The following is a 24,592-nucleotide window of genomic DNA, read 5'->3' as shown; positions in this document are numbered from 1 at the left end:
TGGCTTGAAGCGCGCCCGGAATCAACAGATGAGTTGTTAAAGTGAAGAAATGACTCATAAGATTATTTTAATATTATGCCCACAGCTTACTTTAGGATGAATACCGTCATAGCCACCTCCAATACAAGGCCACGGCCTACGATATTGCAACGTCGCAGTGTAGGACTAGAATCAAATACATGATTGGTGAAAAAGATTTTAAAAAATATCAGCTGATCTTTTTCACCAATCATGTATTAGATTCTAGGTCTACGATGCGACGTTGCAATATCGTAGGCCGGGGCCTTGTATTAGAGGTGGCTATGATACCGTAGAAGAAAATTATTTACTGTATACTGAGATACCTATGAGGTTTAAGTAAGTAGACTGGACCACATTGAGAACACTCATGTACGTGGCAGTTTTAAATTTTTGCCAATTGCTGGAAAAATAATGGAAGGAAGACTGCGATGGTATTATGGCCATGTAAAGAGACGCCCACCCGTAAACATGACTAGAAAAATGCTGGAGATAGATAGTCACAGGGGCAGACCACGCCTAACATGGATGGCACTAGTGCTTAGGGATATGAGACAATTGCAACTAACAGCAGAGACGACCCAAGATCGCAATCACTGGCGACTTAGATCCAGGTGAGCCGTCACAAATAATGGGAAAAAAGGCAAGGGGGAAGACTGAGATATTGGGTTTAAAAACATTTATTCCAATATGGAGGTAAATAAGTATTATTCTTATTTTTAAAAGTTTGAAGTTTATTTGTAGTTTTTGAAATATTCAATTAACTCATTTATTATCACGAAAACTATCAAAAATCAATAAGAGATAAAGCTTTGGAAATAAGAAAAAAACATTTGAAGAAACCGCAGGAAATCTACCAGATAGAAAGAGCCGGATCATCTAAGGTGAATTCCCTAAACAAACATGGCGGAATGCTTATGTGATCCGAAAAGATTTTCAATCTGAGAAATGAAGAGTCAAACAACAATATTATCCTATTATATAAGGCGAGCAATTTCTGTATATATTTTTATATCTGGTTATTTTTATATCTGGTTATTTATGTCCAACGGATCTCGAAAACGGCTCTAACGATTTTCACGAAATTTGGAACATAGTAGGTCTATGATATAAAAATTCGATTGCACTAGGTCTCATCCCTGGAAAACCTCGCTGAAGGACATGGAAAGGATAATAATTATTCATCCTTGGAAAAACAGATGATAATTTCGTCGTCTGTCGAAACAGAAGATGCGTGGGGGAGAAAAAGTATTATTTCCAGCTGTGTAATTCAGCAAGAAATATTATCTAGCAATTTTAATCGACTTGATCAAAATAATCTGATTTTTTGACATGACATGATAATCGTTCTAAACTAGAGTATATCATAGTTTTCAAAGTTAATCATTATTTGACAATAATTTTAAGTGTTTAGTCAGTGTTATTTTGTTAATCAATTTGGTTTCTAAACAATCTAAATTAGAACTTTTTTGTTTTCAAATATTTGGACTGAAAATTGAACCTGAATTCATGTGTATAGAACATAACCTACTTTCTGGACTATTTATAGTGTATAAATCAAAATTCGGGAAGTAACAGTTTTGGGCTGTGCCTGTTAGTCCTTCCCCAATCATTTTAAAGAATTGTGTTCTGCTTAGCAATATTTTATAAATAAATAAAGAGCGAAGCTCCGTGCCCCGATATTGTATATCTAAACTTGATAATACTAATCATATTGGAATACATTAAAAAAATATATTTACATTATTATATACTATAATGTTTTCAAACCTCTTCCTTCTTCTTCTCACCCTACACTTATATGGTTTAAACTCCCAAAAATATTATTTAATATACTTGAATACAGATATTTCTTTTGATAGACTATAATACTATAGTCAACCGCATGAAAGTAGTCCGATGAGAGTACATGCAACGTTGCCAAATAAGAGTTGATCATAAAAATTATTATTTCATATACGGTCTGACTTGGAGAATTTAGAACAACAGCCTGTTGCTATCTTGTTCAAAGGACAGTTGAATTCCACAAGACTAATGAAAGAAGCAGATGACATATTTAATCAGTTTTTAATCACGGTTAAATTTGATAGACGTACTTGCAACCGAGCCATAGGGAATACATCTATTGAATTCATTTGGCGAAATTTGGATATCTTCAGAGTTGATAAGTCTAGCAAGCTGCAAATTTATTGCAAATGGAATAGGTGTGAACAGAAAAAACTGAAATCAATCTCTGAACCAAAATTTATTCTTTTGAGAGACATCAAATAATACAAATCATCAACTGTAACATATTCTTTCACTGTTTAAACAATAATCACTATTACAATATCATCAAACAATATTATTTCTATTTGCACAATTCCTGGTAACCTTAATCAATATTATTGTTAAGTCGAATGCAATAAGGTTGACTAAAGGTAAAGAAAGAGTTCACTAATCTACAGTCTGTTTCCTCTAAGTTCACAACTTGGCTACCTCTATCTTTCTTTGGTTATTCAACATGCTCTAATGTGACTCGTAATTATGATAATTTTTAATGGAATATAATAACTGATTACAGTTGAATTGTAACAGGTCTTTCTTAAGTACAGGTAGTGCAATCATTAACTAGTGGGGACTCTGACTACATTCATGTAACTACAGTGATTTGGAAGAATAATTTAGAAATAGGACTAATAAAAACTACTACTTTCTAACTAGGCTACTTCAAAAGTACTAGAGACCCTTTACTAGAAAGCAGAAATTTAAATTTGAGATACACTTTATCTCCGGATAAATTTATCTTTTCAAAACTCCTACGTTATAGTATTAACAATAATATTATCAAGTAACACGCAATTTGACAACTGAAGAAAGTTGAGAAAATTTATAAATTAAAAACGGCAATTGTCCAATCAACAAAAATTATCAGTTCAGTGGTGATGGCATACTGTACGTTAAGTTAAATTTATTGGAAATGTAATAAAGAATAATAAATTTATTGTATAAGTTACTGTCATTATAATAACGAAGAGAAGGAAACTAGTAAATAAATCTTCCAGCACCTTTCAATTATTTTTTTCGTTCCAGTCTCCATTCCAAAAAAATCAACAAGTAAAAATGCATTAAACATACAGTATGAGATTTATGCAAATATATCCATAGATTTACGATATTAGTATAAAAATGCATTAAAAACTCAGAATGAGATCTATGCAAACATATCCATAGATTTACGATATTAGTATAAAAAAGAAAAAACTGGGTACCTAATAAGAAGGCCACTGCAATTTCAAGTTTTTTCTCGTAACTAAACCATCTACACAAAAAAAATTAAATCAACTATGAAACTTTATTTAGTTGGAGTATTATAGATCAAATTTTCTATAGTTTTAAAAATCAGAATGAAATCGTGTATGTTTTAAACATTCGTTTCATTTGCAGGTCTTCCATGAATAGGTAAAATTGATAATTTTGTTCACAGAAGCCTATACTATCTTTCTACGAGATTGATTTACATTAATATAGATTTCAATATTTCAATCGGTGGATAGTAACAGAACTGTCAAATTTTAATAACTTATTAATAAAAGAAAGCTGCATGGAAGGAATGTTTTTGCTCAAAGATTTAGGGAAATAACTTAGTAGCTGATGAGTTTAAAATTGGACAAACTATAATTATAATAGATTCCATTTGAATACTCTATGGATAGGAATGACAAATCATCTGAAGATATTAAATCTGATACCATGAACCGATTTGATTTATCTATCAATTGTATAGAAAATGGATATCTATTTGTAATAGAGTTCTTTGCAACAATCATTCAGTATTAAATAAACACCTGATTTTAAAAAAGTAGTCTTTCAATGAAGGCTTGATAGAAGGATATTAAATGTGATGGAATTTGTATATATTATGGTAATTTCAATAAAATTCCCAGTTCTTTAACAATCACTCAAATTAGAATTTAAAATCGATTAACAGTTGCAATAGGCAACACTTTTCAAGTGAATTAATGTTGAGAGTATTATTTTATTAATTTTCTTCTTATAATATTGTGCAATTCAATGTAGTAGCCTACTTATGATTGTTCAATAAAAAAATTGAACACAAATTAATTGTTAAATTTTATAATGACAAGTATGGTTTTACATTGGAACTAGAATGGTTTTCTAGAGTCAACTCAAGACAAATACTGTAAAATGATAAATTCAAATTTGAGTGATGTAGCCTATATCAAAACCAATGTTTTACTTGGGGTTATAGAAAATCTATCAATTTCAGTAACACTCATAGAAATATCATTCTCAATTACTTATTTCTTAAATATAAACTTATCAATATTGTGTCATGAACAATAATGTTGCATTTTTATAAAACAAACAATATTCATACAATAGTCATAAAACTAATACTATTTACATGAGATCATAGTTTTAGAAACGGGAATTTATTCTAGAGAGTCTGTGAACTTTGTGTCAATTGGTTGATGAGACATATGAACCCAAATGAATGGACTTGGTTTCAAAAAACAGACATCAACATCGGGCACGTCCCTTAAAATATAACATTAATTTTTGAACACACATCTCTAAATGACTGGAGTAATGAAATGCCACTCTACAATAATTTAAGGAACTTAAAAAAGGACCCAATTGGATTTGTGAATTAGTTATCCAGCCTCTTAACAATGAAGAATTTCTCAGTACAATATTGAAAATGATATGGACTTTACATGACTGTGTAATCAGCATCAACAGAACCTGTTGATATAGAAGTTAGGAATTCTTTCAATTCATTATCTATCTATATAGTTTGGATTTTCAATTATCATATATAGTTACGGTGGTAAATAGGTAGTTTAATGCCTTAAACCTTCAAAAGTTTTATAAAATTTTACAAAATAGGCATAATATGACTGAATTTTTGATAGGTTGATTGATATTTCTAGGCTAGTTGTCTTTCATTATGAAGTCCAGAACCATGTATTTTATCTCAGGTTCATAATATTGGTAGTTCAGGTTCAAGTGGTAATTATTATCTCGATAATTTATATTTATTATACTCGTATAAATATCCAAGAGAATCTTATAATGTAAACACAACCATTTGTCCAAAGCTCTTATTGTAATTTTAAATTGAGAGTGTTGAGGGTGGATGACGTCAAAACACACAGGAAGTACGGGATGTCAATATTTCACACATATACACACGTAAACGATTACCCTGTTTCGATATTATCGTTTCTGATTTGTCTATCAGAATGTTTTCGACTCTGAGTTACTTGGCTGTCGATTGAGAGGCGTTCATTTTTGAGGTGAGCAGCTTTATCTTTCCAGTTGTAGTTTTGGTCATTTGCTGAAAAAAATATCATAAAAAGAACATATTTATTGAGAAAAACATCCTTACAATATTGAAAATGCATCAATGAATTGTTTATTCTCAATCAATAATGGGGAATTATCGAGTCTGCACCAAACCCTAATAAGAGTTATCAGCAATATGTGATAAATATTTGCCCACAAAGCTCATTAAAACATAAAAGTTTTTATGAATTCATGTGTAAAGTATGACATTTTGCATTCAATGCTTGTAAAGGCTATACATACGGTAATTCATAACAACATGGAAAATATATCGTACTTTTATGTGTATCAAATGGAATTAATGTTGGAGATCATATAGTTTACCCTTTTCTGCCTTGCTATTTTATTGTCTATTCTATTTGATAAATCTGCAGCTTGAGGTGACTACTCAAAAAATCTTTTCATACCATATAAAGTCTATTCTATATATGAAGTCTTCCCATGTATTATTTCAATTTATTTATAATTTGTAATTGTTATAACTGTTATTTTAATGTTGAATTTCCTGAATAAAGTCTATTATATATATATGAAGTCTTCCCATGTATAATTTAAATTTATAATTTGTAATCGTTATAAATTTTAAATTTCCTGAATAAACCCAACAGCTGCAATAGTTGTAGGCTGTAAAAAATTGTATTGATGTTGTGGAAATTCTCCATGATTAGAAAAACACTATTATTTGACAATTCCACTCGAGTTCACAAATTAAACAGTGTTTTTTTAAAGTTCTAAGTTTTATAAAAACACAACTATTATTTAAAACATTATTTTTACACAACCGCCTAGAACTCTAGTTCACAACTTTTGTGCCAATAGAGCTATTCAAGTAGAAAACACAACATGTAGCCTATTGTATTTTATTTTGGAAGAATCCTACATCCAATTAAATTTTTAAATTAATTTGAAAATTTAGTCTCACCTTGACCAGTAGGTTTGAAGCCGGTTGAAGCCGAGTTGGCCAAATGCGTATTTTTTCTCATGAGTGACTTTTGTAGTTTGTTGAAAGTAGCACTGCACGTGTACACTTTGCGTTTGACAGGTTCGCTTTGGGGACAATAGCGAGTGCCAAATACGTTGCCATTGCCTAGATCGAACGACCTGAATGCTGTTAGATCAGGTTTCTGATTTTCTGTACCTCTTATAGCATTCAACGACTTGCGGAAATTATTCTCATCATCCACCTGGTTCTTGAATCGATCTTGTACATTGCTATTCCTATGGTGCCATGGCACTTGCTCACCAAGGTTCTGCATTCGGTTCGAGTTGATGTTTGGTGGCAGCTTACGATTTGAACTGCGATCAATCCTGCATGGCGATCTGGGTGGCTTATCATACAAGTAGCAGCTATTACTTTGGCAATTTGTGGGTTCAGGTTGAGCCGATGAACATTCATAATCTGAGTTTTTTCGAATGAAACTTGGTGAATCTTTCTTGATGGTTCTTGATGAAAAGCTACTCTTTCTAAATTCACTCAGATTATTGTTACCATTCACAAACGTATAACCATCATTGAATTTGGAAAGATCGTCTCTGTGGCTATCATTGTTGTGATTTGATGCATTGTCATTGATACAAGTAGCATTTCCAAAAGTTTCTATATTTGAATAGGTACTTCCTCTCCTCGCAATGTTCTCATAGATGGGAGGGGGAGGAGGTGCATGCACAAACAAGCTCATCTTTTTCTGTACAAAAGGGTCAGCAACACTTTTGTCAAGTTTCTTATTAGCATCTGAAGTGTTATTCCTGGCTATTATTCTTTCAAAAGTTTTCGAGATCGTTTTAAATAAACCTTCATCGTTATTATTGGTTACCTCACTCGTATCTTTACCAGTTTTTTCTATCAAAAATGTAGTATCACGCTTCATGTTATTGTTGATTTGAGTGTTGCAGATATCTCCATTTGCCGTTTTAAACATTTCTGCCTGTTTCTGACATTTCATGACAAGAGGACTAAGAGGTGCGGAATGGTTTGCAGACCGCACACGGAAAGTTGGTGACAAATATTCGGGTTTTGTTTTGCCCTGGAAGTCTTCAAGAATATTTTCAGCCTCTTGTATCAGTCTCCGATACTTGAGGTCACCTTCCTTGTCGGCTTCATTCACTTCATTGACTACAGGAGGTCTGTCATGGAAAGGTCTGTCCTTGACAGGAGAAGGATGTGGTGTCAGAGAATTGATCTTTTTTGTTTCACCAGCTGAATTGAGTCGGCCTTCAAAGCTATTCCTTCGCTCATTGAAGCCCGGGTTTGAGTTCATGACTTTGGTGACCCAGTGATTCCTCAAGTATTTGCCATTGTATTCAGCGGATGAGTGGTTTCTTCTAAGTGAGACGGGAGTGCCATCCGCACTTCTAGTTCCATTCCTCTGATTGTTGATCAGTCTTTCCATTAGAACCCTGTTTAGATTGAAATGCTTTGCTGGGTTTTCAAGGTTACGTCGGTCAGGGTCATGTACGAGACGTCTTGTCGGACTGTAGAGAGGCCCGCTCTGCTCGAAAGACCTTGGCACATTCTCAATTGAGCTCTTCCTGTTGATTGATCCTGAGCTTCTCTTACGAGCACTGGTCTTCTTTGCCACGTGTTCTGTTGAGGATGAGACTTCGGTTTCCTTTTTGTGGCACTTGTGCTTATTTTGCGACGACGATCTTTTGCGAGACGCTCCTCGGGAAGAGTCCCTGTGCCTTCTGTTGGTCTCAGCGCGGTGTCGCCTGGCCACCGAGTCTTTCAGTCGTTTTTGCATCTCAGGTGTATGTCCTGGCAGATGGTGGTAAGTACAGTGACCAGTATTAACACCTGTAATTAACCAAAATTGAATCAGTATCACCAAAACAAAACAAAAATCCATTAACATGAAATATTTTTGTGAAGAAGTCAACACAAAACCTGATCATCAATAATATGTCATAATCGATCAGAAATTAATTTGTGTTGAACCAATATATAGAAAACTGAAGAAATATGTACTCTTGATGGAGGTTTTAGTTTAATCAAAGCCTTTGTCTCATTAAAATTTTTCTTGTTCAAGATCTTATCACTTCAAAATCAAATATTGAACCCTATCTTCAATAGCTCCATCATGCATTTAATAATAAGAGATAAAATTATTATAGAAAATGACCAGTACCCTCTTTATGCATTTTTATATGAACACAGCTATTTCGAATACTCATGGCATTTTCAAGTGTCAAGTGGGTACTACTAGTTATTTTCTATAATAATGACTAAAACATTCAGGTAGGCCTATCAAAATACTTTATTATTGATAATAAGAGAATAATTGGATGGTCAAATATGCACAAGCTATCCTGATTCCAGTCTCACCCGGATTTTATACAAAATTCGTTTAATGCAAAGCGGGATACCTAATATGCCTAAAGTAAAGGTTCAAAAAGTGTCTACTAGACTATTTCATGCTTATCATGCTGTCAAAAAATGGATAAATGTTAATATCAATCATAAGAGAAAACTGATGTACTATATAGTTCTATCGTATCGATTCATTTGCGGAAAATTCCCAGGATATTATGAAATTACAATTCTCTCCTGTAGAGAGTATGCTATTTCTAATGGGTTATACAATATGGGATAGTACAAAAAGTGATTGAACATGTCAAAAAACTGTGTGTTCAAAAAACAGTTTCTTATTCTATACTTTCTACCGGCAGATACTTCAAAGTTTTGGAAGTCTGAATACAAAATCTTCATAAGCCTCTATTAAAATATTAAATTTATCAAGCGGTTCTTATGATAATTGCTGAAAATTCTAGTTGTGCTATACTAGCCCACTACTTGAACGAATTAATAGAGCAATGAAAAAATTATACAATTATACGTTACAACACATTTTTACAGAAATACTTGTGATGCAAATTACTTTGTATAGCTTTGTTGAGGAATTGAGTGAAATAGTAGATGCATGCTTATAATGTATAAAAAATTGTGGGCTATTGTAAAATAATAGAAAAACATTCTACTCAGAAACTCATTGGGAATAATAAATAGAAAGTATTGAGGCTACTCTATGGTAAGTCTATAAACATTTGTGTTGTGTTTTCAATATTGAAGTAGGACTATAACAGTTTATCTTCAGAGAGTGTTCATCATGTGAACTACAGTCGTACGTTCCTATTTTGTACTATTGTGTGTCTATTTCAGAAAATCGAGTCTAAAAATGCTGGAAGAGACTAGTCTATTAAGAGTAATGATATTGTTCTAAATCAAATTTACTTCTCGATATATTCAGACTAGTTTATAAAAAGATCTCACCACATACTGTTATCTAATAGTGGTTTTAGAACAGCTAAATATCTATATCAAGCTCCACAGTTCATCAATTCAATATGATTTAATCGATGGATTTAACAGAAATATGTTGGTGATCGAGATAGATCGTCGCCCAAGAGGGCAAATTTGAAGACGCAAAAGCGTGAACAACTTACTTGCCGAGTATTCGGAATCTGAATATACGAATTCGGCCAAAGAACCGTTGTCTATGAACTCAAAATCTTCTCTTGGACATTCTTCAAACGTGCTCACTTTCGCATTGTCCATTTTTTCTTCTGCGGAAAAATAATTGAGAATGCTTCATCAATCATATCAGCCTAAATCAAGCAGTGTCAACAAAATCAAGTGATACCGTATCAGCTTATTTTCCATAATTCATGAACTCAATAGAAAAAACTGTACAGCAAAGCTTACCTGGATGAGCTTATAGAAGTGTAATAATTTCATTGTAGCTGGCCTATCAAGCAATCTTACAAGCTATTAATTTCTACGTACTGAATTCTTATCATACAAGCATGAATACTGTGCAGTTTTTTTTTTCAATTTGAATGCTGCATGCACTGTGAATAATGGTTTATGACTCATGTTGAATGAAATATACAATAGGTGAACAATTCCATCCAGGATCAAACTTTGATTATTGCGAACCCAGCAAGGGTTTAAGGCCAGCCACTGACGTCAGAGTGTGATCACATGGATATGTGCAAGTGCAAGTCGAATCATACATGAGCCGAGAAACGAAATTTGAAGATTGCCATTGAAACACATGTGACTTGCATGTTGCTGCTCACACTGAATGCAACTAGCAAGTGAAGTGCAAGCTTTCAGTGTGAGTGCTCCTATTGCTCTATCCAGATTTTATTTCTCATCTGCAAGCTTGATCATGCATAACCAAGCTTGCACTTGCATATATACGCATTCAATGTGATCACACCCTTACGTCCCGTCGAACATCTTCGACTGATAGGCTAAGGCTAGCTACACACACATCGATTTTTGTTCCTACGTTTTTTGCCGTACTCATAAATTCTATTGAAGTCCTCATGAATTCTATTAGATTAAACAGATGATGTTTGTCAAGTTCCGTTTAATCTGCTAGAATTCTTGAGTACGGCAAAATATCGTACGAACAAAAATCGATGTGTTTGTAACTGGCTGAACAGTGTTCTGTAACAGCTAACTTGCATGAGCAAACAAACTACTGGACACACAAGTCAGAAGTCACTGCCATAAACGTTCAGGTTTTCGGCTGTACAGTCGTACAGTGGCCAGCACCACGCTTATATATTGGGCCTATACCTAGGGCTACCTAGGCCTAGACGAGGTACCTTATTTAAAAACGTTTAGAAACGATTTTGCAACAGGATTAATGGAAGAAGGATGAATAATAGTTAGTATCTTGTTCACTCATTTCACTCTTATCACTCACTAAAATCAAAGTAATTCAATCAATAATTCGCTTGTGTCAACCTATAATCGAAATGAACAATTTTACTTGAATAGCGAGTAGGAGAGCCTGATTGTGTAGAAGTGATATTATTTATTATTCTAATTTTTACAAGAAAGCACTGAATGGAAGAGAAAAACTAAGGATACTCCTTGTACTATTCCTCTCCCAAATTTAGATAATATTATTTTAAAAGTTCGAAATGAGGTTATGATTCCACTTTTTTGAAATTTAGTCCTTTTTCATTAAAAAAAAAAAAAAAAAAAAAAAAAACAGAAATATACTCTACGTAGACACTCAAATCCTCCTAATTATTATAATATACAGATTTATGTAACTAGAATCTTCAGAGTGAAGATTTTTATGAGCTCGTGATTAGGCTGTATTAAGCAACCTTTTGGCATTTTTTCTTTTCTAAAGAAATAAACAAAAAGATCTTTCCACCGTTATCAATATTAAAGTTTTAAATCAGCCTTCATATTGAATAACAAATGTTATTAAAGCATAATCATGAATTATGGTACACACCCTTTTTTACTGTAATAATTTTTAGGGTCGCTTTCTCCAATAAAGTCGAACAAAAATTCTAGTTTAAATCATCAGCTGACACAGATTAATGAATGCGACAATACAAAGATTAAATAGGTTTAATAATTAAACCAACTGTGGAGAAAGCGATCATAAGGGGAGATCATAGGTGTTTAAATCACAGTAGTAATAAGGGCACATAGCGATCAGCGTTTTTGCGATTCTATAGGTATAAGGTATATCTTAATCTTGGATTTCTCTCTAGATCGCTCTCTCAACTTCTCTCCAGATTTACTCTCTCAATTTCTATCTAGATCGCTCTCTCAATTTCTCTCCAGATTTGCTCTCTCAATTTCTCTCTAGATCGCTCTCTCAATTTCTCTCTAGATTTCCCTCTAGATTTGCTCTCTAAATAGATATTTCTCTCTAGATCAATCTCTGAGAAATACATATACTGTAAATTCCCATAGGATTGCAGATCACATATATCTCTCTATGTACCCTTAGGCTCAACTCACACTTACGCGACTCAGGTCGGGAAGAGACTGCGACTCTAGTCTCTTCTCGACGCAGCATGTGTTTTCAAATGGTGACGTCGCGGAGACTAGAATCGACTGGTCTGAGTGTCACCATTTAGAAAAACATGCTGCGTCGAGAAGAGACTAGAGTCGCAGTCTAGACGCAGACTCGAGTCGAGTAAGTGTGAGTTGAGCCTTAATGTGCATCTCTGATTTCCACTTGGAGTCGTTTTCTCCAGAGTTGGTTTAACTATTGTAATCATTATGTATGGTCGCATTCATTATAATGTGTTTTGATTGAGTCAGCTGATGACTAGAATTTACCATTGAAAGATTGGTAAATATTAGTTATGACTGTCACAAAACGCCATCTTTCTCTACCAAGTTGAATGACGGAAATCAATAATTGAGTTGATGCAAGACGGAGAGGAAAGAAGATACTGACTACTGACTCCTGATACTGACCATTGTAGTCGTCGCAGTCAGTGGGGTCGCTGTCGCTGAGGATGTCGGTCTCCTTCTCGTAGACGTAGCTCTCGTCAAACTTGCCGAGCATCTCGTTGAGCGTGACGTCATCATCGGAGAAGTCACTGGTGTTGCCGTGGTGGTTGTCGTTGGATGCCGAGCTGCTAGCCGAGCTGGTAGATGAGCTCGTAGATGAGCTGGAGGATGGCGAGCGGCCATGTTGCATCGCGTGGCGACACGGTCGGTTCAGGTGCGGCGAGCAAGTCGTCACCGAGGACGACATCACCAGTCGCCGGGTTCTGACAACACTAACAACACAATCCTCATGAATTAAACTATATTTTGACAAACCCACAATACGAGTCATCGTCATACATTGAACTGTATAAACACTGCATACTAAACTTGCAGGGATATCCTTGACAAGGATTCCTTATTTATATTTAAATAGTCTACTTTCAAAATAATGGCTAACGATAGAATCATAAGAATCCTACAAACCATACCTACTAGCATAAAGATAAAATGAATAATGAATTTATTGCCAAATACAAAAAATGTTTTTACAAATAAAATACTCATTAAATTACAATAGTTTTTGGCGTGACTGGAAAAAGAAGTCTTTAGCTCCAGCCACAATATATATCATTTGAAAATATCATTTATTCTTTCTTCCCAAATTTTATAAACAGTAACATTTCTAAAAGATGGGTTGATTTCAAAAAATTGGAAAGTATAGTTCATCTTTAGGAAGTGTTGCGGTTTATGAAATTTGTGAAGAGAGCAGTTTTGTTCTGAGTCTGTAGTTCACTCCCAGATGAAACTCCAATATTCGTTAATAAACACCCTGAACTTTACGAGTAGGAATCCACTTTGGTCACGGGTACAGAGAAAATTTGAATGTTCATACCAGAGCTTAGGCTAATATACTCAATAATCGTTTATTGAACACTCAACTTTATGAATATGAGTACAGTTTGGGTACGGGTACAGAAAAAATTTTGATATTAATACTTAAAGTTAGGCTAATATACTTAAAGTCCATACAAAATTACTTTTGACTTCGAGGGATAAGTGGAGCAGAGAAAAGTAGAGATACAGCTGAGGCAATGTTGCCGTGCTGTAAAGGACAAGTGTTCAACTACTCAATTCGCAAACGATGTTTCCTCTCTGGAAGCTCTAAGTCGACTGAGTCTAATCAACAAATTGGCAACTGCGCTTCTTTCTATGACTCTATTCACCACTGTTATTGGCTGATCTCCCTCCATTTCTCTGCTCCGCATATCCCTCCAAGTCAAAATTTTTTTGTATAATAATCGTTCATAAAACCCCTAATTTTACAAGTAGGAATAAAATACAGTGGAAATTTGATTATTTATACTAGAACTTCGGCTAATAGGCCCGATAATATTCACTCACGGGCTGATGGCCAGAGCTGCAGGGCTTTTGGCCTCATCTTTGGCCAGCTTCTTCTTAGTGTTGGACCTGGGCGAGTGGGTGTGAGTGTCGGCTGGTGGCGCCAGATGACATCCGTTGGAGGAGATGGTGGAGCTGCTACCCACAGTCGACGACGTCTCTCCCTGCGAGTTGTAGCACTTGGGCGCCGTCTGTGGAGGCGGCTGGCCTCCACTCAGCCACGGATTGGTGCGGATTCGGTTTCTTTGGCGGGGGGAAGCACTGCGCAAACACAAATCATTGACACATACTCACAAAAATGTTCACTGTTCTTTTCTGGGCTACTGATGATTATTAAAACACGCAATCAAATAACTATCGAGTACTCTTCATTTCATTCTAACAGCACTGGTTTCAACTCTTCAAGAGCGTTTCAAGAGCCATTTCCAAGTGTACATTTGAAAATGGATCTTAAAGGGTTGAAAATAGTGGTGTTGAAATGAAATGAAGGGTACTTGATAGATTTTGATTCTGTGTTTCAACACGGAATATAGACTCCAAGGGCCGGTTTCCGAGCTCGGGATTTAGCTAAGTTCTAGACTTTGAACAGCTGGAGTCAGAAATTTGGCTTTCCGAAATGGGGCATAGTCGCAGTCATGGGCTACTCACAGTCACGTTTATATTAAATTTCGAAAAACTAGGGAATTGAACACAAAATAAAATAAGATATAAAATATAAAATACCGTCACAATCTATCACGTACAACCTGAGTACCTTCAGAGGTAGGTGATTGATATCCAGGTGTTGCTCCTGGACGACATAGTTCAGTCGTAATGTGGGCGGGGAAAGGAGGCAAGTCAAAGTTCCTCTTCTTCCTTCTTTGTACCTTAGCTGGTATGGACAGCACCTCCTTGTGCTTCTGACGGCGTGAAGGTCGCTCTCTACTCTGATGACACCACTTTGAGGTAATTTTGTATTAGCCTTACGGCCTCGGTTCCGCTCCAGTATAGAAGGAAGAGGGAGGATAGATGGGAGGGACGGCAGCCAATGGGCCGCTGTGCCCGGAGAGGATAGACGGTAAGGGACAGCAGCCAATGGGCCGCTGTGCCCTGGGAGGATGGAAGGATAGGGACGGCAGCCAACGGGCCGCTGCGCCCTGGGAGGATGGATGGATAGGGACGGCAGCCAATGGGCCGCTGGGCCCTGGGAGGATGGAAGGATAGGGACGGCAGCCAACAGGCCGCTGTGCCCTGGAGGATGAGAGGATAGGGACGGCAGCCAACAGGCCGCTGTGCCCTGGGAGGATGAGAGGATAGGGACGGCAGCCAACGGGCCGCTGTGCCCTGGGAGGATGAGAGGATAGGGACGGCAGCCAACGGGCCGCTGTGCCCTGGGAGGATGGATGGATAGGGATGGCAGCCAACGGGCCACTGTGCCCTGGGATGATGGAAGGATGGGGACGGCAGCCAATGGGCCGCTGTGCCCTGGAGGATAGGTGGAAAGGGATGGTAGCCAACGGGCCGCTGTGCCCTGGGAGGATGAGAGGAGAGGGACGTACGGCAGCCAACGGGCTGCTGTACCAGGACAGGAGGTCAGGGATGTACGGCAGCCAACGGGCCGCTGTACAAGGAGCAGGAAGGTTGGGAGCGGAATGCTAGTGGTCTGGGGCTCGTCTGGCATTTAAATACTCTCCCCAAAGTAGAGGGGATGGAGATGCGCCGCCGCCAGAGGCGTCTCGATGCACGGAAGATTGTGCACCATCGGTACCCTCCTTATCTCCGCAGTCAGCTAGCTTTGCTGATAGCCGAGCATCTTCCAATAGTATTATTAATTATTATCTCGTCACAATTTTACTTTGTGACACCCCACTCCTACTTGGTTGGGGGGGGGGGGGGTTCGGAGCCCTCTATGGCACCACCTTAAAAGGTGTATGCCACTCACTATGAGCGTCATCTATGCCTGGTCCACGGGCACAAATTTACACTGTCCATCTGGTAACCAGACTTTTATACGTGGTCGACCTGATCGTCTGTGCTTGCCTGGTGTTATGTTGCGGTGGCACAGCACCGGATCCATATTTTTAGACAGGCCTGGTCTGGGATCCTGTGGGACTATTTCTTTGACAGTCAAAGGGTGTGTTAACCTTTCCACCTCCATATCAGTCAATGGTGGCATTGAATCTTTCCTTACCACCTTCCTGTTTGTTGGGCGAGGTGGGAGTGTTGTATTGTCTTCAGAGAATGATTTCCTACCTTGGGTTATCCTCTTTGTGTTGACCGTGAGGCTAACATCTGATTTGCCATGAGATGGCATTCGTTCTATCCTAACCTCCACAACTTTCTTGGAGTTCGAAGTCTTTGCTCTGACAGTTGGAGCATAAATCGCGGCCTGTCGTTCAGAGTCGTTCATTCCATCACAGTGATCAACTATGTCATCCCAGGATGCTTGTCTTGGAATATATGACAACTCTGCCTTTCTATCAATCAAGGCATTGGGTTCGACTCTGTTCAAACCAACCTGCTTGAACATCCTTCTGATGCAACTCTTGTTGTCTGGAGATTTGGAGTCTACAGCCGCTATTGTTGGGACTGATGCTGTCTTAGTCCTCAATAAGAGCAATCGTGACATAATTCGCTGACTTGAAGGATTCAATTGGGGAGGATTCCACTCCACCTCTCTTGAGAATGTGTGAATATTCACTCTGTTTTCATGCATAAATTCCATGCCTAATAGCAACTCTTGTCCAAGTCCTTCCATTATAGATGCCGCTAGTGGAACTGTGATTCGTTCTATAGTTACATTAGTTGTCAGCTTCCCATTTAATGGGGTAGATCGTCCATCAGCTAATATCGCATGGTGATGAGTTGGTACCTTCCTTATCATCCCTATTTTTTGGAGAAGTTCATAAACCTCATTACTCATATAATTAGCTTCAGCGCCACTATCTTGCAATGCCCGACACTTTTTACCACTGATTGTCACAGTAACGAATAGTCTGTTGTCCCTTGATGACTCTTCAATCACAGGAATCCTGTGTGCTGTTCGCATCACTGCTGTCTTGTTTGGAGTTTTATTCTCCTTCTGTATATCACAAACACATTCCAGTGCTCTCTTTCCGCGCCTTTTACATGGTGGGATATCGGGACAGTGTGATCTCCAGTGCCCCGGTCCCTTGAATTGCCAACACTTTGGTTCAGACTCACTAAGAGATGGTCTGTTACTAGTAGGGGTTATAACTGTCTCAACCTTGAGCATTGTAATCTTTTTCGTGTCCTCAGTCATGTGAACTCTCGGATTCTGTCTATTCTGTTTCTCCTCTGCTTTGATTTGTTCATACTCCCTCGCGAATTTTTCCAATTCGTTGATACTATGAACATCTGATTGCCGAATATACAATTTGTACTGTGGGAGGAGATTCTTATACACTCTCTATAATTTATTTTCGTCTGTGAAACCTCCTCGATGCCTCATGAGTGTCAGTACATCTTCGAGAAATTCGTCAAATGACTCACCTTCCTTTTTGCTTCCTTGTCTGGATTAGATTCTCGAGGTCCTCCTCATAGGTAAGTGGATAGTAGCGTGATCTGAAATCTGTCACAAAATTGTCCCACAATTTCCACTGGTCACGATGATTACACATCCATAGGGTAGCTTTACCAACTAGTAATTCAGGAAGGGGCAACTAGTAGTTGGTTGCCAGTAAGCCCATAGGCTTGTTGTAGTTTGTCTAGACTTTCTAGGAAGCTGGGAGCATCTGATTGGCCATCAAAAGACAGTCCCCAGTTTCTTACTTTGTCACATACCGCCCCTGGGTCCATGAGGGGGTTTGTGTGAATATTGGTTCTAATCTCAGTATGGGTATCTGTCACTGAGTGTTTAGTTTCCCCACTGCTTCCGCTCATTATGATGGCGGGTCTTGGGCTGGAATAACATACTGCCATCTTCTTATGTTGTTCCACTAACAACCTTCTCAGCCCGGCATGTGTTCCAGATGTCACTATGCCCCAATCTTGTAGAAGATTGGATGCTTCATCCTTTTTCAATCTATAGATCCAGGAAACTCTGGGGTCAGCTATTACTTTGGGGTTTACGTCCTCAACCGACTGATCCTCTGTTAGCTCCTGGTGTTGTGCATCTGAATCAGCCTTGCCCTGTCCACTCATGATTCTTACTCCATTGCCTCGTGCCCCAAGTACGGGCGCTAATCTATCACGTGCACCCTGAGTACCTTCAGAGGTAGGTGATTGATACCCAGGTGTTGCTCCTGGACGACTTAGCTCAGTCGTAATGTGGGCGGGGAAAGGAGGCAAGTCGAAGTTCCTCTTCTTCCTTCTTTGTACCTTAGCTGGTGTGGACAGCACCTCCTGGTGCTTCTGATGGCGTGAAGGTCGCTCTCTACTCTGATGACACCACTTCGAGGTAATTTTGTATTGGCCTTATGGCTTCGGTTCCGCTCCAGTATAGTAGGAAGAGGAAGGATAGACGGGAGGGATGGAAGCCAATGGGCTGCTGTGCCTAGAGAGGATAGACGGTAAGGGACGGCAGCCAACGGGCCGCGGTGCCCTGGGAGGATGGAAGGATAGGGACGGCAGCCAACAGGCCGCTGTGCCCTGGGAGGATGAATGGATAGGGACGGCAGCCAATGGGCCGCTGTGCCCTGGGAGGATGGAAGGATAGGGACGGCCGCCAACGGGCTGCTGTGTCCTGGGAGAATGGAAGGATAGGGACGGCAGCCAACTGGCTGCTGTGCCCTGGGAGGATGGAGGGATAGGGACGGCAGCCAATGGGCCGCTGTGCCCTGGGAGGATGGAAGGATAGGGACGGCAGCCAATGGGCCGCTGTGCCCTGGGAGAATGGAAGGATAGGGACGGCAGCCAATGGGCTGCTGTGCCCTGGAGGATAGGTGGAAAGGGACGGCAGCCAACGGGCCGCTGTGCCCTGGGAGGATGAGAGGAGGGGGATGTACGGCAGCCAACAGGCTGCTGTATCAGGAGAGGAGGACAGGGATGTACGGCAGCCAATGGGCCGCTGTACCAGGACAGGAGGTCAGGGATGTACAGCAGCCAATGGGCCGCTGTACAAGGAGCATGAAGGTTGGGAGCGGAATGCTAGTGATCTGGGGCTCGTCTGGCGTTTAAATACTTCCCCAAAGTAGAGGGGATGGAGATGCGCCGCCGCCAGAGGCGGTAAGAATCGTCTTGATGCGCGGAAGTTGGTGCTCCATCGGTACCCTCCTTATCTCCGCGGTCAGCTAGCTTTGCTGATAGCCGAGCGTCTTCCAATAATATTATTATTTTCTCGTCACAAATAAAATAAATTTAGGAATGTCTAATTTCGTCAAGGAAATGAAGATCGTCATAAAAACTATGACTACCCCCGTTTCGGAAAGCCAAATTTCTGACTCCAGCAAAGTCTAGAACCTAGATAAATCCCGTGCTCGGAAACCGGCCCTTATACTTTCGAAATGGGATAGGCTACTATTTTAGATACGGTATGAGTTTTCTATCAACACCTAGCAATAGGTTTTGTATTGTTTAAAGGAATCAATGGATGTTGACCGAATAGGAGTTCACAAAAGATTTACTAGCATGTATTACTATTTTTGCATGTAGCATGTTTATTTTGACGAAGTCGATGTATTTTTTGTATATATTGAATGACTAATAACATTCTATTCTATTCTATTAATGATGAAGGTAATTGGAATCAAGCTCCAGCTTCCTATAGGTGAAAAAGCTTTGTTGAGTGGTAAGTAAATCTTCTATACAGAAGAAATCATGAAGTTTCTAGGTTGGTGTTGTTCATCCATTCCTTTTTCCTACTGAAAATTGTGTAGTAAATTGTGTCTAGTCACTGTCTATTACTATGGAGGACAAATGTTTCAATGAGAATGCTGTTGTACTAAGAATGGAGCGCATCAATGATGATTTTGTACCGATTTGTACTAATCAATGGTCCAAGGATGTATGCGGATTGAGAATTAGTGCCGGTTGCACAATGGCAAGTAGAATTTTAACCGCGATTAATTCCACGAGAACTAATCAGAGAAGCCGTCTTTCCAAAAACGCCTCCTCTGATTGGTTCTCGTAAAGTTAATCACGATTAAAATTTAACCAACTTTTGTGCAAACGGGCCTTAGTGTGTCTGAGGACGCAAGGCGAAACGGTTGCCAATCAAAACTCGAAATGGTTTTCCTCAAGATCCAGTGAACTTTCGATGAAAAAATGAAGTTTCTTAGAGTGTTCAGATTTTACCTTGATAGATAGGGTGATGAACACTGGTAGGGTGGATTGTTTGAGTCCTTTTCGGCGGCTAACAGGTCAGTGTTGGCAGGTTGACTGCTGGAGGCATCACCTGGCCTGGCCACCACTCTCGTCTCACCGAACAGCTCGGGTCGTGATCGACTCTCATCGTACGACTCTGTTCGCCTGTGCAGACTGTTGGGCATAGGGCGTCCGATCTTGTTCTAAATGTGAAACACATAAATAACATTAGAAATGTACATTGATTTGTTTTTTCTACCGCTAACAAACAGTAAGCAGTTGTTACTATCAACAAATAGTTTGGCAAAGGGGTAAGTCCAATCTTGTTATGAATGTGAAACCCCCAAAAATACCACAAAAATATACATTATATTTGTTTCTTAACTTCAAACAAGCAGACATGTTGAAATAAATGAAAATTTGTCATCGATTACAGTCCGATCACCTGTATTTAGTAGGAGGAAACTAACTAAGTACGGTATCTGCCAAACGTTCCTGTTGAACAAACAAAGAACATGTTTTGCAAACAATTTTTCAAATATACCAGCATGATGCAATGCCATAGAATATTTACATACATGAAAGAATACTAGACACCCGAGTTCATGCCTTTTAAAAGTACGATACATAGTAAGAAATCTAGTGAGTTAAGAGAAGCTAGCAAAACAGTGATAAGTTTCATCGCTTTCATTTTGATTTGATCATGAAATGGGGATAAGAGTCACTTCTTACCATGAAGCAAACATGACACAACTTCAAAAATTGGCAATGATTTTTGTATTAGACTCTATAGACTGTCTTTAGTGGACAGATAGACTAAGAATAAATTTTTAGACAAGAAAAATTATTTCAACTACACACGAAAACTAACATTTCGCTCCTCCACCTACAGGATTAGGCCTGTCTAATGTATCGATAAGCCATTATTTTTCATGTGAGTCATGAATATAAAATGTTCATGTTCCAATTTTCAGTTTTCATAGGGTGTAATCTCAAATTGACATAGAATGCCTATCTTTTTTTTTACAACCTAAAAACACAATACAATATATTTTTGTAATACTTATGAGCCTCTTGAAACTGCAATCTGATTTTTGCTTCAGAATAAGGCAAAAACACATTCTCTTGCTTATGACGTGAGTAAAAACTTTAGGAATTTCTGAGAAAAATTTCTCAGAAATTTCAAAACATTTCTCAGTAACCAGAAACATTTCTCAGGAGTTCTGAACATTTCTTAGTAACCAGAAACATTTCTCAGGAGTTTTAAACATTTCTTAGTAACCAGAAACATTTCTCAGAAATTCTGAACAGAAATGTCTTAGAGTTTCTGAGAAACCAGTGCCTATGAAATGGTTTGCTGATAGAAAATGCCTACCTTCAATACGGCGCTATTTTCAAGATGTGGCGGTGGACTTCTGACAACGACTGCCTTCTCTATGAGATCTTCCTCAGTGGAGGACTCCCGCAGTAAGAGGTCGGCGGCTTGCTTCGTCGTCTTCTTCTTCTCCTTGACGTCATCTCGTCTCCTGCGCGCCGAACGAGGAGTGAGAAGCAGCACTGTGGCGGCCACTCTGTCTCTGTCTTGCTTCGACGCTACAGCCGAACCGGTGCACTCTCCTTGCGACTGAAAGTAATGCGTTCCTGTAACACAACAATCGAATTTAGCTGCTCAAAAGGTTTAATACTGTTGCTTTTAATACTTAAAAACACTTGTCACTTAATATAATTATAATGGAGAGTTTCTTAACTATTTAAAATCAACTTAAGTTAACTTAAGAAACAATAACAATTAGTCCTACTTACGAAATAGTTAACTTGCAAAGTTAAATTATCCAGATCTTGAATATTGAACTAATGGATGTGATATGTCCACAGACAGGTGGAGTATACGTAGTTGCTGATTTCTGATAGGATGTCTAGGATTGTTCATCAGCAGCATCATTCGATAAGCTCTTGGAATTACTTCCTGGTTTATAGATCATGTCAAAAAGAATTGAGAATTTTTTCACAAAATGCATTACAAAGCTTACAGTTTCAACTAAAACTGTTCATTTTCACCAACATTCGCTCTCATAACATGAATCTACACACAGTGTCTGTAAAGTCACATACTTGACGATTTATCAATTAGTTTTCTTCCCAAGTCAATCCAAAAGCAATATCAAGCAGCGCTGCAGAGAATATTGTGTAAATCGTTATTGACATTATGAGTCATGAGTTTTATGACAAAATAGTTTGACCCTGGGTAACACATTCTTTGAAATGTCTTAATCTCTAATCTTCAACATGTACAGAATAGGCATTTATGTGAGCCCACACAGCATTATCATATTATCGATTTATACAACGATTTATCCATCATATTATATTTTAGGTCTAGACCCATTCCATTTGTTCTCTCCAGCACCAATTCACTGTGCGTCATTTCTTTTTCAATTGCGGATGATGTCCACATGAGGTTTTTGCTTGTGCGTGGATAACGGAAAGTGGGAGGGTGATTTGATGAGATGATACGTCCATGCCTATTTGATGGGATTCGGCGGGATTCGAACCCACGACCAGGTAGCACTAGCAGACTGAAGGGTGTAACGCTTTAGTCGACTCGGCTATCCTGGCCGGCTGGATATTTTAATCCAGTACAACCCGAATGCAAATCGTAGTCTTTCGATCTGATTCAACATTTATTCCCTTCAGCACTTCAGGACAAACAATCTTCAGATTTATAGATTTTTGTCCAGTTTTGAATCCACACACACTTATACTAATTCATTATGGTTGAAACAATAGAATTAAAAGCTCGAGTGTACAAGGAACATTACACATATAAATGTATAAAGGTGATTCATGCGCGAAGTATCCTGTGAGAAGTTTGTTTTCATATAGATTATACTGCAACTTCTTTCTCGTTTGAAGCATGAATTAAGAATCTAGGCTATAAATTGACAATAGTTTAAAATTAAACTCGATCTGCTGACCAGTACGAATGTTGATATAGTATTCAGGAGGCACGGAGGCGCCAGGAGAGGTTCCATCAGTAGAGTAGCCGGTCGAGTAGGCCGACTCCGGGGATGAGAGGTTGTTGATGGTCACAGACTGGCGGGAGTGCGGCAGCTGCATCGGCGCCAAACTCTCCAATTTCCCATCATCCTGCTGGACAACCGCCACGCAAAAACTGTCTCTTTCCTGCGCAACACAAAAATGTTATGTATGAATCGAATCAAACGCTACCAACTTATACTACCACTACCACAGATTCAAGACTTTCGATTACTTTCAATGAGATATTCAATAATTTTCAGTTTTGATACATTCAAAGTTTTAGTTTATCTAGTTTGAATTTATGCTAGTCAATACTAAGAGACTAATGACTCAAACTGTAGAATCAAATCAAATCAAAGTTTATTCATCAAAAACAATTAGAATCTATAATACGCATTGAACAATTTCTTTGTAGGTATAGATAATTCAATGAATAAAAATACACCCCACTATGCATGATATTTGTTGTGGTATAAGTTATTAGTTGCTTGTTGCGTGTTATAATTACTATTTACAAACTTCATTCAGTGATATAGGATTAAAGGTTTTTTATATTGAGATTAGTAAAAATTGATAATACAAAGAATATTATGAAATTAAAGTGCGAGATAAATTACTTTTAACATGAAGAGGAGAAACCCATTTCTCCCTCCACAGTTTGTAGCATAGACAGAGACGGACATCCTGTGCACAATTGGATGCGCCGTGTCATTTTGCTTCATGTTCTTGTGATGAAAACCTCTCCGTAACATACACAAACACTCGCACTTAGTAATAATGAATATTAATGTTCTATTAAGAATAATATACCTGCTGACCAGTACACTATTTTTGGAACATTGCCAGCAATAGATGGAGGGGAGTGTTTCCGCGTCGCGTTACAAAGCTCTCTCACTCAGACACAAAAGAAGGAGAATGCTGCTAGGTAGTGGGAGTGATTAGTGGAGGATAGAGCATCGGACCTCTCCGTCTTCGAGAAAGAGCCGTGTTAAAAGTAATTTATCTCGCACTTTAGTAATAATGAATATTAATGTTCTATTAAGAATAATAATTGGAAAGTTAATAAAAAAATAAAAAACTAGTAAAGGAAAAGAATGAAGAATAAATAGTTTCAATAAGTTTTCACAATTTTCTTATCCAATATCAACTAACCAGGAAAAAGAACTTTTCTTGAACTTGTGTCTATTGAATCCTTCCCTAATTTTACTTGGTATTGAATTATAGTTTCTTTGCCCAAATGAAGTGTTCATCCTCGGTACTATTAAATTCGTGTTTCTCTGC

General features: G+C 38.2%; 1 protein-coding gene across 3 annotated transcripts in view; it reads right to left on the bottom strand.

Moving 5' to 3' along the window:
* Positions 1-2,244: 2,244 nt before the first annotated feature.
* Positions 2,245-24,592, bottom strand: part of LOC111052343 (putative uncharacterized protein DDB_G0277255) — a 148,349-nt gene continuing 126,001 nt past the window's right edge. For 2 of the 3 annotated variants that reach the window (XM_039430249.1, XM_039430254.1), the window contains 8 exons: positions 23,248-23,455; positions 21,648-21,913; positions 20,264-20,475; positions 14,033-14,290; positions 12,614-12,921; positions 9,811-9,930; positions 6,293-8,164; positions 2,245-5,362 (listed from right to left, as the gene is read on the bottom strand). In XM_039430249.1, the coding sequence (XP_039286183.1) occupies positions 5,226-5,362; positions 6,293-8,164; positions 9,811-9,930; positions 12,614-12,921; positions 14,033-14,290; positions 20,264-20,475; positions 21,648-21,913; positions 23,248-23,455 (3,381 nt within the window). In that variant the 3' untranslated portion in view covers positions 2,245-5,225. The remainder of the gene's footprint in view (positions 5,363-6,292; positions 8,165-9,810; positions 9,931-12,613; positions 12,922-14,032; positions 14,291-20,263; positions 20,476-21,647; positions 21,914-23,247; positions 23,456-24,592) is intronic. The other variant, XM_039430257.1, reaches the window with a different exon arrangement.

The sequence above is a fragment of the Nilaparvata lugens genome, chromosome 1 (assembly GCF_014356525.2).
Source record: "Nilaparvata lugens isolate BPH chromosome 1, ASM1435652v1, whole genome shotgun sequence".
Taxonomy (NCBI): domain Eukaryota; kingdom Metazoa; phylum Arthropoda; class Insecta; order Hemiptera; family Delphacidae; genus Nilaparvata; species Nilaparvata lugens.
Note: the sequence above shows the minus strand (reverse complement) of the source record. Positions and strands in the feature narration are given on the sequence as shown.